This window comes from Aedes aegypti, chromosome 2, assembly GCF_002204515.2.
Source record: "Aedes aegypti strain LVP_AGWG chromosome 2, AaegL5.0 Primary Assembly, whole genome shotgun sequence".
Taxonomy (NCBI): domain Eukaryota; kingdom Metazoa; phylum Arthropoda; class Insecta; order Diptera; family Culicidae; genus Aedes; species Aedes aegypti.
The window spans coordinates 456644510-456661602 of NC_035108.1; the positions used below are offsets into that span (position 1 = coordinate 456644510).

The 17093-nt window shown below is 39.6% G+C and overlaps 1 protein-coding gene across 5 annotated transcripts in view; it reads left to right on the forward strand.

Annotated features, from left to right (window-relative positions):
- The window catches only part of LOC5565883 (CUGBP Elav-like family member 2), a 1005294-nt gene that overhangs the window by 553185 nt on the left and 435016 nt on the right, over positions 1-17093 (forward strand). For all 5 annotated transcript variants that reach the window (XR_002501013.1, XM_021848116.1, XM_021848117.1 and 2 more), the window contains one exon: positions 13036-13118. Coding sequence is in view for 4 of the 5 variants with exons in the window: in XM_021848116.1 (XP_021703808.1) it covers positions 13036-13118 (83 nt within the window). In the remaining variant the exon portion in view is untranslated. The remainder of the gene's footprint in view (positions 1-13035; positions 13119-17093) is intronic.

The following is a 17093-nucleotide window of genomic DNA, read 5'->3' on the forward strand; positions in this document are numbered from 1 at the left end:
ATAACCTCGAACATTATCATCACAGTCATATCTCCTAATATGTAAGTAATTCAAATACAGCGATTAAAAATGATGTACTGCATTTGAACCCTGGAAAAAAACAGTGGAGAAAAAATATAAAAAACATGTTTGATGGAATTTATACAGTATATGCTGGAAGATTTCATGGAGTAATTGCTGGATGGAATTTATCCCAAGAGAAGTTATTGGAGTGATCTTTGGAGATATCCACGGATAAATTATTGGGGATATCCCTTGAAGTATTTCTGTAAGAACACTTGTGGAAATTCCCTGAGCATCATTCGATGTTGGCGGCGCCCAGGTCTATCTCCACCCACATCTGGACGCAAAATTTATATGGAAACCCACAGAACTTCACACCCCAGCAGACTGATGCGAAAAGACAACTTGAATCCCCTGATTTTTCCCTATACGGTTGGCTGCAAAGAGCTCACTCCCTACATTGTAGCCCAATCAAATTGATACAGAGAGGAAAACCCTTCGATCGCTTTTCCCGACGAACGGTCGATTGGGTGAGGCAAAAGGATATATGTAGCATTTCCAATCGCAGTGTGTGTTGCGGTATCTCCTAAACCTCCTGGCTTTGTTGTGTACTTGTGTAACCAAGCGATGGTGAAAACAAAAGCACACACAAGCTTTCCCAGTGGTCCTTTGCAATGCATTGGGGACCCGAACAGGGAAGGATGTGCCCTACCACTATTGATTTTGCTTCAGTCGATAGCCAACTGTCCATTACGATTTTCTTGTCTCTTATCGGAAGTGGCTCAGTGGCTTCCAGGACGACAAACACAGAACTCACTCGAATGCACACGACCTAGGGTAACGGTTGTGTTTTGGACCCTCTAAGGAAGGGATTTTGGGTTTATTTCCCAATTAATCAATTGGCCAACGAAACCAAGTTAATGAATATGCCAAAAAGTAGAGAATAACTGTGAGATAAAAATACCTACAAGGTCAAATATATAGTTCAAAATACGTCGAAAGTTTTGCAATTACACAGCGTAACAAAAATGACATTTTTGCGTGTCTCAAGGATCAAATTATGTGTCTCTAATAGATTTGGGGTTGCTGAATCTTGTGCCATTCTCAGAAATGTTCCAGCACGTCATAATTTTTAGCTAAAGGTCGACAAAGTTGTATGAACCACTGGTTTTATTAATGTTTACATGAAATTTAAAGTACAATTTATCAAACTTTTTTGTAATCTAATCCACCAAACATGCAAAATAAAACTTGAACTTTCATTTCAGACATAATTTGATTGAAATTGCGCGGTTAAATTTCGATTAAACCGATTTTTTTTAACATGCTTTCAGTCTTCATACAAAATTCTTCGTTTCATCTTTATGGAAAAATACAACAATTCTCTAAACCATCAAAAAATAACTTTCCGAATTGAAAGTATTACAAACTTTGATGATAATTATTGTTATACACATAAGGTTTGAATTCTGTGGCAAATTAAGCCAATATATTACCTTACAAGCTGGCAAACTTGCATGCAAGTTGTCTGAAATAGTCTTTTTTTTTGCAGTTTCAACAGCCAGTATCTCAAAAAACTAGACGTGCTTTGATATTTCTGAAAACAGTAATGTATTTAGCAACCCTTAATTAGGTGAATAGTGGTATTTTGGTGCTGGAGACAAAAACGTGTTCCGCAGTGTTATAAAAGGATACCCGGTACCGTTTTGATTCATATTACGGACAGCTCAAAATTCCGGACACTCTACTTTGTATGGGAAACATTTCACGCGAAATGTTTCAATTTTTGCTGTTCAAACGTTCTCAATTTCAAGGCTCGTTTTAGTAAACTTTTTCCATAAATATCTTTGAAAATTTATAATGCCCAACTACCTTAGATGTCGCTTTGGTGGTTTAACGATTTCGATTGATGATTTGACTGTTCCATTAATGATTATCATGAGCTGTCCGGAATTCGATTCAAAGTGTCCGGAATATGAGGCAAAAGTGAGGAAGCGTCCGGAATAAAAATCATGAAAAGGCCACACATTTTGATTTATTTAAAATTACTGAAGTTGCGGAAGCGTATTCTTCATCCACCGTTCGAAAGTAAAGGGCTTCCGACGTTCGATAGCGTTAAGGAATCATACAGAATGATTTATTTTGTATGCTCTATGCTGGGTTATATTTCCCTGAGTCCTTAAGTGTCCGTAATATGAATCAAAACGGTATTTACTATGGATTGGGAAACTGAAGGAATTCATTTCTAGTCCAGAAATTTTGAAAATACTTTTTGCTCCTGAAATTTGAAGAAAGATCGTTTTCTTTATATAACATGTTGTAACGGTTGCATGGATAAACCAAATGCATTAAAAATTATTTTTAGTCAAAATAAATGAGTAAAACAGTTCTATTTTACCAAATAACTTCCTAATTGAGTTGATCTTAAAAAAATGCTGGAAAATGAGGTGTCCAAACTTTATTGGTTACCCTTATGGTTGTTGCTTCATTCCTGCTCTGTGTCGCTACAAATATGGAAGGTGGACCTTCGGATACGAAGCCAAATGTCAACGTCCGATGTTTTGTGGCTAATTAAGCGACTAATCTTTTCGACGACGGATTAATTCAAGCTTCAACGGTGAGGAAAATTCCGTCGTTTCGTTGTAAGCTTCGCCGTTCAGATTGCCGCTGCCGGTACTTCGATGGGTCATGGACTTTGGGGGCTTGGCCGAGTGGCTGTTGATAACGGAATGGCTTCTGGATTATCGGGATCGATTTTTGTGGGGATTTTCGTTTTCATTTCAAGTAAGTGACATCTTTTTGTTACGAGGTTGGGCATTTCCAATGGAAATTCAGGTCAAAAATAGAACTATTTATTTATTTATTTATTTATTTATTTAACTTTCATTCATCTGACGCAACATTAACAGTCTTAATGAAAACCTTAACTAATTAAACTACTACAAAACTTAAATCACGTATGAAAAACAAACATTAATGAACAATTGAATAACATTTAACGCCTCTGACACAATTGAAATCTAAAACTATCACAAGACACATTAAAATCGAAAAGATCAAATACTGCATTAAAAGAAGAGCACATATATCTAACAGGATCATATTGACCGTACTGGGCATTACGCGCACCAAGCTGAAGAAAATCACGTTGTCGAAGTCTTCTTTCTGGTGCGTACAAATTGATTTCCTGAAGAATCGGTGGAGAATCGATTTCACCCTTCAATATTTTAGCGACAAAAATTGCTTGAGAATTAAAACGTCTTCGTTCCAATGTGACTAGCCCAAGATGGCGACAGCGATCTTCATATGAAGGCAGGTTCAATGGGTCGAGCCATGGAAGACCACGGAGGGCGAACTTCACAAACTTCTGGATGTGCTACTTCCATACGCGTAATCCAATTTGCATGATGAGGGCACCACACCACGACGCTGAATTCCAAAATAGGACGAACAAGTGAGCAAAATAATGAGCGTAGGCAAGTTGGGTCGCGAAATTCGTCAGAGATCTTGAAAATGAACCCAAACTGTTTATTGGCTCTACTGATAATGTCGTTGTAGTGAGTGCGAAACGTAAGAGCACTATCTAGAGCAGTGATTCCCAAAGTGGGCGAATTCGCCCCCCTGGAGGCGATTTTCAGGTTCAAGGGGGCGAAAATTTATAAAACAGAATTTGGGGGGCGAAAAATCCAGAAAGGGGGGAAAAAGCTAACACGGGAGCATTTGAGGATAATTACTCACATTCTTTGGAGAACACATATCTGATGGTTAATCAATTTCAAACTTATCTATTTCCAGGACTATTTTACCTTAAACCGTTATATCTCTAATCATGGTCATTTTAAAATTATGACAGACAACACTAAGTGTCTTAATGTTTGTCAAACACAAAATTTTTGTGTTATATATTGAGGTTTTTAAATATCATGGGAGTTTTAAGAATTCAGCACTTGAGATTTACACAAAATTTTGCAGACGCCAGCTTTTTCAAAAAAAAATCTAATGTACCCGTTTTGATGTTCCGGTTGCACTCTTTCTCTTTAGTTATTATGGTACAAAAAATTTAAGAAACAAATTTTGAAAAATTGGGCAGACAAAAATCGGATTCCAACGATGCCAAAAACGTATTTTCTTCAAATGTATTTTTCAATAGTGTTTTAGAAATACATTTGAAGAAATTTCAGAGATACGTCAGATTTGAACTTTCAGAATGTCAGAAAAAATATCCTTCTAATAAATTGCATTCAACAATGAGTTGAAAAACATCCTGGATTTTCATATATGGATTGGATAAAAATGCGTTCCCAGAAACATTGAACATTTATGATTCACAATTTCTGAAAATTATTGCAGTAATTTTAGAAATTACAGATATATTGGTATGAAATCACAATTCACGGACGTTTACTCGGAAAACATTGCATTTGGTTCAGTTGTGGGGAACTTCGCCCCCCAACTACGTCATAAGGCTTCAATGCATACATTACATAAGTTGAAATTGGAGCGAACTTTTATCGACTGATTCAGTAGCCTGTAATGCAGGCAAGATATTGTTAAAATTGATATTATAAATTACAGTCCAATAAATCATTCATAGCAATTGTGGGTTATCGATATTTAAAAAAAAATATTTTCAAATGTACATAAAAGTTATTGTATTATGGATTTATGGATATGCGAGTCGATGGCATTTTTTTGCGTACAGCACCCAATTAAAATATTTTAATCGCATATCAGGGGGGCGATTCCAAATAAATATTGGCCTCAAGGGAGCGAAAGTTGAAAAAGTTTGGGAAGCACTGATCTAGAGTAACGCCCAAATCTCGAACATGTTCCACTCGCTGAAGAAGGTGGCCATCAAGATGGTAATCGAAGATTATTGGTTTGAGCTTCCGATGAAATGAAATCACCAGACATTTACCAATACTTAGTGTGAGGTTGTTTCGTATGCACCACGTTTGAAAACAACTCAGCCGACTCTGTAGTTCCATGCATTCCATGAGAGATTTGATCACCATGTAAATTTTTACATCATCTGCATAAAAGACCCGACATCCTGGCGGAAGGATCATCGCAATTTCGTTGATAAAAATAACAAAGAGCAGAGGCCCGAGGTTGCTACCTTGAGGGACGCCTGAGAGGTTGCTGAATTTCATCGATTTTTCTGATCCAATCTTCACGTAAAGTTCCCGATTCGTGAGGTAGGATTTAAACCAGCAGACGAAAGGTGCTGACATTCCAATTTTTTCCAGTCTGCCTAACAAAATGGCTAGATCCACCCGATCAAATGCAGCTTTCAGGTCGGTATATACAGCGTCAATTTGATTACCGGAATCCATGTTTCGTAGGCAGTCAGAAACGAAGCTCACCAAATTAGTAGAGACAGATCGTCTGGGGAAAAAACCGTGTTGATCCGGTGAAATGTAGTTTTTGCAACTGGCGAATAACGCGTCGTTGATAATAATCTCAAAAACTTTTGATGTACCATGCCCACACAGTTACGGATCACCCACAGTGACGGATCACTTTGGCGTTCAACATCGGATAACTCGCTCAAAACATAAACGTTGACGTAAAACATATTTTTCCCATGTTATACTATTTGTCTTTTACCATTTGTAATGTTAAGCACAACATTCAACCGCTAAATAACGGTGTTTTTGACAAATGTTTAGTTGGTACCACACAGCTATCATTATATGGTCGTTTTCTGTAAGAAGTGCCGTCAGCATTCATAAGCTCCCACAGGTGGTAAAATTCAAATGTTATAGCATGTTTTATGCTCGTTCGCTTCGATTTAGTATGAATTCATCTTTAGAAAACATTTAACTTGAATTTTTATTCAAAATACCGAATATTAGCACTTCTAACTAGTGATCCATAATATGGACCAGGAAATGATTGTTTACCACGGTTATGGATCACTCCCAGAGAATGTAGATTTCTGCTATTTTATGCATTGCATTCGACATTTTTAGACAACAGCACTAAGGATAAAACTAATAAAACATCAAGACTTGTAAATTTCATATTTTAGCAGACAAAAATGGGTGGAAAACTTGGTGTGGAGCGGAAACAGTTCACGTCTCAGTTACTACAATGCAGTATCACAACAAAAAGGGCATTTTACCCTTGTTTCCAGCTCTAACACTGCTATTTTTTTGCAGTAATATATGACACAATGTTAACTTTCGCCATACCATGCAATACAGATGCATTGAGTTGAAAATCTCTTGATTTTGCGCACTGATCCGTAATATGTCACAATTTGATCCATAATATGAAAATTGATCCATAATATGGTTTTCAGGAACCGACACAATTTTTAATTTTTATGCAATCCTATGTAAATATTACACTCAAAACAGTTTACTAACCGAAGTTCCAATTTGAAACGATTCGATTCGTGCTTTTAAATTACAATTTTACGTTTTCCATGTCGTTTTATTGAATTTTATAGGTTGGACTCCACACAATTTGATCCATAACTGTGGGGTCATGGTAGCGCATAATGAGGTGATACCTCGGTAGTTCTCGATGTTTGTTTTATCCCCTTTTTTATAGACAGGGAACATTTCTGACAACTTCCAAGCCGTGGGAAATTTACGTTGCTGCAAGGAGGCATTGTATAGTAATACAAGCGGTTTGACGAATGCATTAAAACATTTCTTCAGGATGCAAGATGGAATCTGATCCGAGCCAGCAGAATAGGAAAATTTCAGCTTATCAATGGCGTCCTTGACGTTGATTTCAGATATTCTGAACATATTCAAATCGATAACGTCTCTTGGCGTGTTGGTGAGTGCTTCAGTGACATATGATTGAAGTGGTTGGCAAACAAGTTGCACTTATGCAGCACCGTAGAAGCGGTTTCACTTTCAAGATGCATTTCAGCAGGTAGACCGTTTTCTTTCCTCTTGGTTTTTACAAAAGACCAGAACTGCTTTGGGTTGCGGCGAAGATTATCTTGAGTGCGTAATACATACCGTTTATGCAGCAAACGATTGTAAAGCCTGTATCGGTTGCTAGCATAGTTGAACAATCGTTTCTGGGAAGGACATCGCGATCTTTCGAAGAGCCTTTGCTCTCAGACTCTTCAATTTGCGCAAATGAGGGTCGGACTATATTGGTTTACAGGGAGGTCTTCCACTGAATCATCAATGTCGGTAGCATTCTCAAGGAATTCCCAGTTGGCTGCGGCAATTGCATCATTCAACGCTTCGTAATCCGCTCGCCGGAAGTCCAGGTTAGGCGATTCCGGAATATCTTCGAAAATAATTGGTTTGATCAACTTAATCGACACTTCTAGAGCAGGATGAACAGGTTCTAGTGCAACCAGTGGTTCAATAGCTTCAGAAACAGAACAGATTTCTAAACCTGGTTCATTGGTTAGCACCAGGTCAAGTAGTTTTCCATTGCGATTGATTACAGTGTTGATTTGTGTCAATCCATGTAAACTAAAACCATCCAAAAGAATTGAGCAAGGTTCGTTGACGTTGATTTTTGAGCATCGATTAAGGGATAATTGCATAAGTGCGTGGACCACACGATGCCGGATTGATTATAGTCGTCAAATTGAAGAAAAATGTCTGCAGACTTCAATGTGGAAGCAACCAAACCAATAGATCGTACATGAGCTTCAATGTCCATACAGTTTGACTTTCGGTTTGGTGGAAGGTACAGTACTCCTACTATAATGTTTCTTCCTGGAGTTTTAATTCTAATCCATAACTGCTCCAGTGTTTCGCAGATAGGAGACGGGTCAATGCTGCATGATAAACGCGTAGATTTTGCACTATTAATCTGATTGCGATCATTTCGAAACACCGTGTACTTGTCGCCAAAAAGCTGAGCTGAATAAATTTTGTCATCCAGCCACGTTTCGGTCAAAACTACTATGTCGTACGAAGATTCAGTGGCGTCCAGAAGAAAGTTGTCGATCTTGGTACGAAGTCCTCTAACGTTTTGGTAATACACCAACAGACAATGATCATCTCGACATGTTTTTATTGTTTCAGGAATAGCCAGTTTGCTGTGGGGATAAGATCCATCAGAGCGGAAATCGTTCTCAGCAAGATTTTACTTGCCTAGTAGTGGACGTTGGAAGACCCCTTCACTCACCCCAAGCACAGGACCGGGACGACTGAGGAACGCAGGCTGGAGGGTCTGGACTGTGATGGGGGGCTTTGGGGCTTCCATGGTGCCAAGTGTCGTGCGTCCCGGATGAGAATCGGATTCATTGATTGCAACAATTTGAACGGGTCGATTGAACCCTGATGACTGAATAAACCGGTCGGAGTCATCACAGAAGCTGTTGGACGGAACATCATCAGAGCAGATAAAATTCTTACATATTGTGTACTTGCCTGATAGCACAGGCTGGAAGACCCCTCTACCTGTTCCCAACACAGGACCGGGACGTCTGTTGAGCGCTGGCAGGAGGGTCTGGACTGTGTGGGTAGGCATAGAGGCTTCCATAGTGCTTAAGGTGGTGCGTCCCGGGTAGAAATGGCCGGTGGTGAAAGCTTGCTGGACTTGTTGTGCAAGCGAATTGATACTTTCTCCCGAGCTGTTGGAAGTAGTATCATCAGAGCCAGTAAAGTTCTTATTTGATGCATACTTGCCTGACAAGAAGGGTTGGAAGACCCCTCCACCGGACCCAAGCACAGGACCGGGACGTCTGATGAGCGCTGGCTGGCCGATCTCGACTGTGAGGGTGGGCTTTGGGGCTTCCATAGAGCTAGTCGTCGTGCGTCCCGGATGTAGAAGAGTGGACTGTTTTACTGTGTGTTCGGAAGAAGTACAGCAGATCCGTTTTTTTGGTTGGGTTCGAACAATCTCACAGAAATTCCCTCCGGCCAATACCAAGAGTCTCCAACAACGGCTGAAGCTGATTGGCAAACAGTGACTTTAAATGATACAAATGAAAGATCCTCAATACGCCTGCCGCGAGGAACTAGCTTGGTCACTTATGAAGATGCATGAAGATTAGAGATGTCCATAACATGATTTTTCACATCGACTTCACTTTGATTCGGCTCAAATGGAGTGACGTAGAACGATTCGCTGTCAGCAGTTGCTTGAGGATTAGTTGCTACTCTCAATTTGGTACGATTGGGTTCGGAGTAGATGTTTGAATTATTTCCATTTGTGGTAGAACTGGAACCGTGGATAGCTGGAGGGTGACGGTTTGTGGTGCATTCTTCGATACTATTGCTGTTGCCATGAGAAGTGCTAGTTTCAACATTTTCATCAAAATAGTGTCGTTTAGCAGCAGGTGTTGAAACATCGATACGTGCCTTATTGGTTGAACTTTTGGAGGCTTTCTGGCGGCTAGCAACGATTTGGACACGTTTGCCGGATCCAACAACAAATTTGTCTGGAACATTTGCAATCGAGTTATCTATTTTATCAAGGACCTCGAAGAAAGAAGTTTCTTCACACGATCTAGAACAATTTGTTGTGTCCTCTAGGGTATCGTCTAGATTAAGGTCATCAATACTATGACGACACGTAGTCTGATTCGTGTGATTTGGCGTTTTTGAGTTCAAGAGCATACCAGAAAGGGTCTTATTGACCCTCCGAAAATTTTCACCATAGTTACCAAGCCGGGTATTCATAGAATCTGTACGGATTAATAACTCCCTTAAGGCTTTCATGATAACTTTTTCCCGATCATGGACAACCGGATCAAAATTTGAACGGCAGATTTTACAGAACCACATCAGTCCAATTTTAGACGCCCATGACGAGTACTGGGATTTGGACATCTCCACACATGTGAAATGAAAGGACATTCCGCAAGATCCGCTGCATATTACTGCTCTGCCAGGATCCAGGGTTGTTAAGCAAATTTGACAATCCATCGTGTATGTGGGAGACTCAATGTGTCGCAATATGACGGTTGTGGAAGGAGATGCGTTGATGAGCCTACGCTTATGCAGCGTGTAGTACAGCCGGTTCAAATAAGTTCCACAGAAAGCTCCACCAGTTTTAAAACATTTCTGGCAGATGGCTCTTCAGAAAGGCAAGTGAGCGTGGTTATACTTGTCAATGGGCGAAAAACAATAATAGCTATACTATAGCATCACCGTAAATATAGCTCGATAACGCGTTAACAGCACTATAGTCAAAACGAATAACACTGAAATGAGATACTACAACTTTAACACTACCGTACGAACAGAATATTAACGAATTATCGACGGAGTAGCAGCATAAAAAAACGATCAAAAGACGAAGCTAAAATCAGCTGCACATATCGCGTTACCATGTTGCCAGAACTTAGACTTAGACCGCCTTTATACTGGAGTATGTTCAATGGTACATTTTTAAGCATCAATGCATCATTGGTCATTTCGAAGCATCAATGCATCATTTGCCTTTGGCCTTTATACTATACCATTTAATTCCACTAGAGCTGAGAAAATTAGAAACTCTGGTGGAATTAAATGGTATAGTTCTAAATTTGGTTTTCATTTAATTATAGGTATTCCACTAAACAACTCTTAAGATTTATTATTATTCCCGCTCGTGTTTGAACAACATTTTCGAGGAAACGGGTCATTCGAGAAACTGAATTTCAGAAAAAGGGGCATTCAAGGAAACGACATTCGGGGAAATGGCATTCGGAGAAAAGTAGCTTTGAACCAAAAGAGTCACAGGTATTTGAAATGGTGAAATGGTCACGTAATACGGGTTTTCCGATATCCAAAAGGGTCAGAAAAACAATCAATTCGTCATATCAACAACGGACTTTAAAACACCTAATATCATCTAATATTCTGACAACATCAAGCATTGCAGAATTCGTTCTCATTTGATTTAGTAGCACGATCAAAGCAAGCGAAGAAAAATATCCCATCTGTAGCGATCCATGATCTACAACGTTTCGCAAGTTGTAAAAAGCTTGATAAATAGCATCAGTGAACGAGAGCCCCAAGGAGCGAGCAATAGTAAAACCCATGTATCTCGTTTATTTACCATTGTGGGTAGGTGTTTTATTTTGTTGTCACGATAAACAATCCCCGAACATCCATTTGCAATAATGTCCCCTAGTTTTGAAGCCTGTTTAGAGGGGTTTTGTTATGCACTGCTATCCCCCGATCAAATCAGAGCTGTATCGTATGCTGGATAAACAGGCTATCATGATGTGCTGCAGATCATGATTGTTACAGAGAGAGATAAGTGAAAGATTCTCTCAATTTTCTCAGGATTCAATCCCTGGACAGCATCTATTTGGTGTTAGGTTTGAATCTGAAGAATATTGTCCAATTGTCCGTATTGGTAACTTTTTAAGACAACAAGAATCGACTTCTTTTGAATTATATGCTTGATGAAAATTGTATGAGAATGGATCCTTCGGCAGGAATATCAGAGATTCTATCTAGTTTTCTTCCGAAGATTATTCTAGAACTTAGCAAGCAATTCATACATATGGTATGTCAAAAATATGTCCTAGGTTTCAATCAAACTCTGTGCAAATTCCTCGAAGTTGTCCAAATTTCATATATATTATAAAACTAAAAGTAATTCCAGACCCAGATTTTCGGCAATAAATCGTTTTACAACCTGTCACTAACCATGCTCCCGGCAATAAAACATAAACTGCGTCGAGCAAAACCAACAGATCTCCAGTCGCATCCCCACGCAGCTCTGCGGTAGGTTTCCTGCTGTCAAGATAAAATCTTTGTAATTTCCTGTCCATGTCCAGATCCATTCCGGGAGAATGATGGCTTCTTTTTCTTGCGACAAAACCCACATCCTTCGTCAATCATGAGGGCTTCTTCAGCATCATCGCCTTCGTCTATTAGGCACCATACAATGGGTAGTCCTTATTGAAATATACGACAAAACTGCTCCGAAACTGTTCGCCAACGCCAAAAGATACCCACACGGTCTGTGACAACGTCACGCTGAGTTGTGTGGACAAAACGGATCCCTCATGACAGACCCGCCAACGACACAAAGTGCACGCTGGGGCACACTTCATTCGGTTCCAGCGTATTATAATGCTTCACCTGGATCTTTATATTCGCAAATGGACAAAAAACGATAGTAATTCACTTACCGGAACTGCCATGTCCTGATGTACATGTGCTTTCCCTTCCTTTCTCTCTTTTGTGTAAGTGTGCAGTTGTCACTATTTAAGGACACCATAATCCATCATCTGTCCGCACCGGTCACGTTCCATACAGGACGGACCTCGCACACAATCCCACACTGAGCCAAAAATACTTAGGTTTTCCATAAATTATGGCCTATGAACCAGTCAAATTATGGTTTCATTAAATGTTTACGAACACTATATTTTGTTCTCCGTGTAGGCATACATTCGCAACTATCATAATTCATCAATGAATGACTTTGAAGCAAAATACTCCACTGAAATCATAAGTCAAACTCACAAGTTTCAACAATAATTATAGAGACGCCAAATCATAATTATTTCTTCTGAAATTATCAATTATTTTTGCCTCGGTGCAAAAAAGAAGAGATTCGTGGTATGGTGGCAGACGTAAATCGATTTTTATCTGTCATTACTCGCAATGTAGATGTCGTTCGTTAATAGGTATCTGGGCCAACAATGTCGTCCGATGGGCAGTAATGAGAGTCCTCGTTTTATTTGTCCAACAAACAACAACTACTATTAGGTACGACAATGCTGATGATGATGATGATGATGGCAAGCCTCGAGCCCGGAAAACAACAATCTATTCAATTATTCAATGTTCAATTTGTGTCCTTTTTTCCTTTGTTCTAGTGTTTTTATTTTTTTTTCTGTTGTTAGTCCCGATGCAAAAACCTTGTTGTACATAGACGATTGTTCATTTATCTAATGAGAGGGCGGAGGGCTAACCCCCCTCTCTCGGACCGATATCTCAAGCATATTATGTTTGTCTTCGATAAACACAAACACCAAACAAAAAAACTTACACAGAAACATTCGTACAAACACATATTTCTGTCCGTGATGATGTGCCGTGAACTGTGCAATGCTTTATCGTGCTTTTCTGTTTTTTGTCTCTCTTCCAGGGTGCTGTTTTGTGACGTTTTACACGCGAAAAGCGGCTCTCAAGGCCCAGGATGCGCTGCACAACATCAAGACGCTTGTGGGGGTAAGTTTGCTATCGATATTTTTCTTTGGGGTTGTTCTGTATTGGTCTTTTATTTATTTGTATTGATTGTTTAATGTTAATTGTTTCAATAATGTAACTAGAGGTCGAAATTAAATAAATTACGTTATGCTCTCAGAGGAGAGGGGGGTCCAGGGGAACATGACGATCCATACAGAATTTTGTATTCATACAAATAGTTTGACAAAGAGTGAAGGGGGGGGGGGGTTGAGGAAATGCCTAGGGTTTCCATAAATTATGAATAAATCTACTAAATTATGGTTTCATTGAACGCTTAACCATTTCGAAAATAGGATCATAAAGTGAGATCTACGAATTAAATCTCGCAAACTGCCATTGGCTTTCTTGGCCTTAGCATGGTGCGAGGCCAATGACTCTTTCTTGCTCTTTTGTTAAATTCCTAAAGGTCATAGCCTTGGGCCAAGGCATACTAACAAAATTCAAGTTGGCAATAAAAAATGGGCCTAGTTGAGAATCAAAATTTTCAAATTGAAATTTTCGAAAAACATTTGGCAGTTTTCAGAATATAATCGTTTGTTAACGTGTAATAATAATAAATCGTAACTCAACAAGCAAGAAATCACATTGATTGATTAGAATACAATACGTGCAAAAAAGTTATCAAACACTTTTTCCCGCCAAAACCTTAATTTTGCATGAAACGTCGAGAAATGGTATAACTTTTTTTGCACGGTTTTTGAAATTTTGAACTGAAAACTTTTTTTGCACGGTAGGGTAACGGTCGTATTTTGGACCCCCTAAGGAAATGATTTTAGTTTTGTGTCCCAATTAATTAATTGCACAGCGTAACCAAGTCAAAGAATATGTCAAAATGTAGAGAAAAACTTCCTCTACGAGATAAAAATGCCCAAATGGTCATGTAGGATGCAAACAACGTCGAAAATAATTGAATTGTGAAGCACTGTTTTTCATTATTTTGGACACACCAATACATTTTAGACCCTCAAAGTATATATTTTGGACCCCCGGCATTTTTTTATCGTTTGGTGACAAAGTCCATGACACTGGTTGTATAATATGCTTGCCCATAGTCTAATCAATCGATTGATAATGGAAAACCAAAGAAAATCTACGCTTTTAGTGCATAAATTTGAAAAACGTTTTTGTTTACATTTGAAAATTTTCTGACGGCTTCAATTTCTGTGTGTAACGTGTTGTAACGGTTGCATGTATGGTCCGATTAAATTAAATTCGTTTCAGATAAAATAAACACATTTTCTATGTACAAACGGTTGATGCAAGTGCGGAATAGTCCTATCTTCCTAAATAGCATGCAAATTGAGTTGGTCTTTCGATTTAAACTGGGAAATTTGCAAGAAAATGGCCAGAGGGGTCCAAAATATATGGGGGTTCAAATTATATTGGTTACCCTACGCATCCCCCGTGCAAAAACAGAATCGGGTGTACTGAGAAATAGGAATTGAAAATGTGGTGAACAATATTCACAACAAATTTTCTCAGTATCAACGATCTGAGGATTGGCCCTTTTGAATTGTTACGCGAGACATGTTGGTTGAACGAACATGTCAATATTTTAATGGTGGTAAGCTCCATCGAAGTTTAATACACCAATCGCGTATTATCCTCGATTTTACTACAGTACAATCGAGGATAATACGCGATTGGCGTATTAACTTCGATGGAGTTTACCACCATAAGTGAATGCAAAAATTGTCAAGTGTTGGCAAAGAAAGCTCTCACAGTTAATAACTCTGAGCAGTTTATGTTCAAATTTGGACCTAGTGGCAGAAAGAAGCAGAATAAGCTAAGATACGACCAGATTGAATCCTGATGTACCAAATCACAAATAAAACGTAAAAACATTTTCAAACTCCGTTTGCATGCGAAGGTGCAATTTGTTTGGGGACCAATCACAAACCCATCCAGCCATCTTTTGATCGCGGTGGCCCACTGACTGACGGAAGGAAGCACTCAATAATTCATGCTTATCGATTTTTGTTTCATCACTCAACCGTGGCTGTTGTTTTTTTTTTTTTTTTGTTGCATCGCCATCAGCAGACCAGCGCAGCAGCTGATGTAAGAACCCATCACGCTTTCCATCTTTTCCACGGGGAGCCCATTTGATTTTTTTTTTCCTTGTGTTTTACCGGCGCTACCCTCTTGAGAGGTGCTCTAAAAAGGCAACCTTGTTGCTGTAAGCGAGCTGCCAACCATTGGAGAGCTAAAAGCACTCTCTGTATCTGGAAAAAGCAAACCTTATAACAACCGGTGTGAGGAGAAAGCTCGTCAAAAATCGTTTCAAAGCGGGTACATCAGCTAGGGCCCCCAAGAACGACCACGACGCTCGCTTGTGTAAGCCTTGGTGTATCACGCGACATGATCCATGCTTCTTACGACGACACGGTGCCGTTGACACGGTTCTCTTCAGACTGTTATTATGAGAAAAAATCCAATCTAGTTCACGACACATAAGACGGCCTTACCGTTTAGGTCGAAATACGCGTACCAGTCAAAGGATACAAACTCTAATTGGAATTGAAGGGTAAAGTACTAAATTTGTTGGTCCTTGCACCGTTAATCTTTGTCGTCTCGAAAATATTCTAGGGATTTCATCAGGGGTTCCTAAAATGATTCCCTCAGGATTTTAGTCGTTTTGGGAATTCCTCCAAGGATTTCCTATAGGGATTCTATCAGGAGCTCCTTTAGGGCTTCCATCAGAGCTCTTCTGATGATATCGTCAGGAGTTTCTTCAGGGATTTCATCAAGAATTCTTTCAGAGATTCCACCTGGAATTCTTCCAAGAGTTCCTTCAGAGATTTCATCAGACGTTCCTCGAGGAATTCCATCAGGATACTTTCTCCATAGATATATCATAAGGAATTTCACTAGGAATTCTATCTGGAGTTCCATCAGGAATCTTATCAGGAATCCCTCCAGGGATTCCATCAAGAGTTCTTTCAAAAATTCCACCTGGAATTCTTCCAAAGATTCTCTGGAGGAACTCCTCTCCAGAGATATATATAAAAAATTACTTATTTGTGGGCTTCGTGGCCGTGTGATTAGTGTTACCAAGCATTTATCCGCATCGAGTCAAGGAGTGTGGGTTCGATTCCCACTACACTCCGGAAAACTTTTCATCAGGAATGAATTTTGACACTGGTCGTTGCATGCTAGTCCGTTGTCTAGTGTTGTGCTTCCTTCAAAGGGCAAATCGTCCACTGGAAGCATTAATGTGTCGATGTCTACTCGATGGATTCCATCCGGATTCATTCTAGGGATATCATAAGGAGTTTTCTAGGGATTCCATCAGGAGTTCCGTCAGAAATTCATCCAGGGATTCCACCAAGAGTTCCTTCAGGGATTGCACCTGTAACTCCTCAAGGGATTCCATTAGGAGTTCCTTCAGAGATTCCACCTGTAATTCTTCCAGGGATTCCATCAGGAAGCGCAAGTCATACTGTTAGAATCGCTTTTTTGGGCCAGCCTAATATGGCCTTCCTAGGGAATCAGGGACGTTTATATGGCTTCAAGAGGTAATAGGGGTGAGAATTGGGCGGAAAAACTTCCCTTAAAAACCTGGACGTAGTCCTACGCCAAATGTAGCCAATGTGGACCCAACGATCAGAAGTGAGAAGAGCAGGGCTCAGCGTTTAAATAAACTGTAAAGAGCGTTCATTACATTTCAATAAACTTTATAATATCATGCTTCATAGAGCTTTTCGGTACGAAATATTAGGAAAGGAGGATTATTTTGGAAAGGACAATAATACTGTTACTGAATCATGGTAGGGGCGTTGTTTCAATCGACGCTCGATGCTGCTTGGACGGGCTCCAAAACGGTTCCAACTACCATTTTGGGAAAACTGTGAAGGCCCGGACTGGGTGGACTTCTTCAGGATTTCCCGTTTCCCGGGATATTAGTCCTGACATCCCGGGAGTTCCGAAATGAACGTAGAATATGATGAAAACTACTAA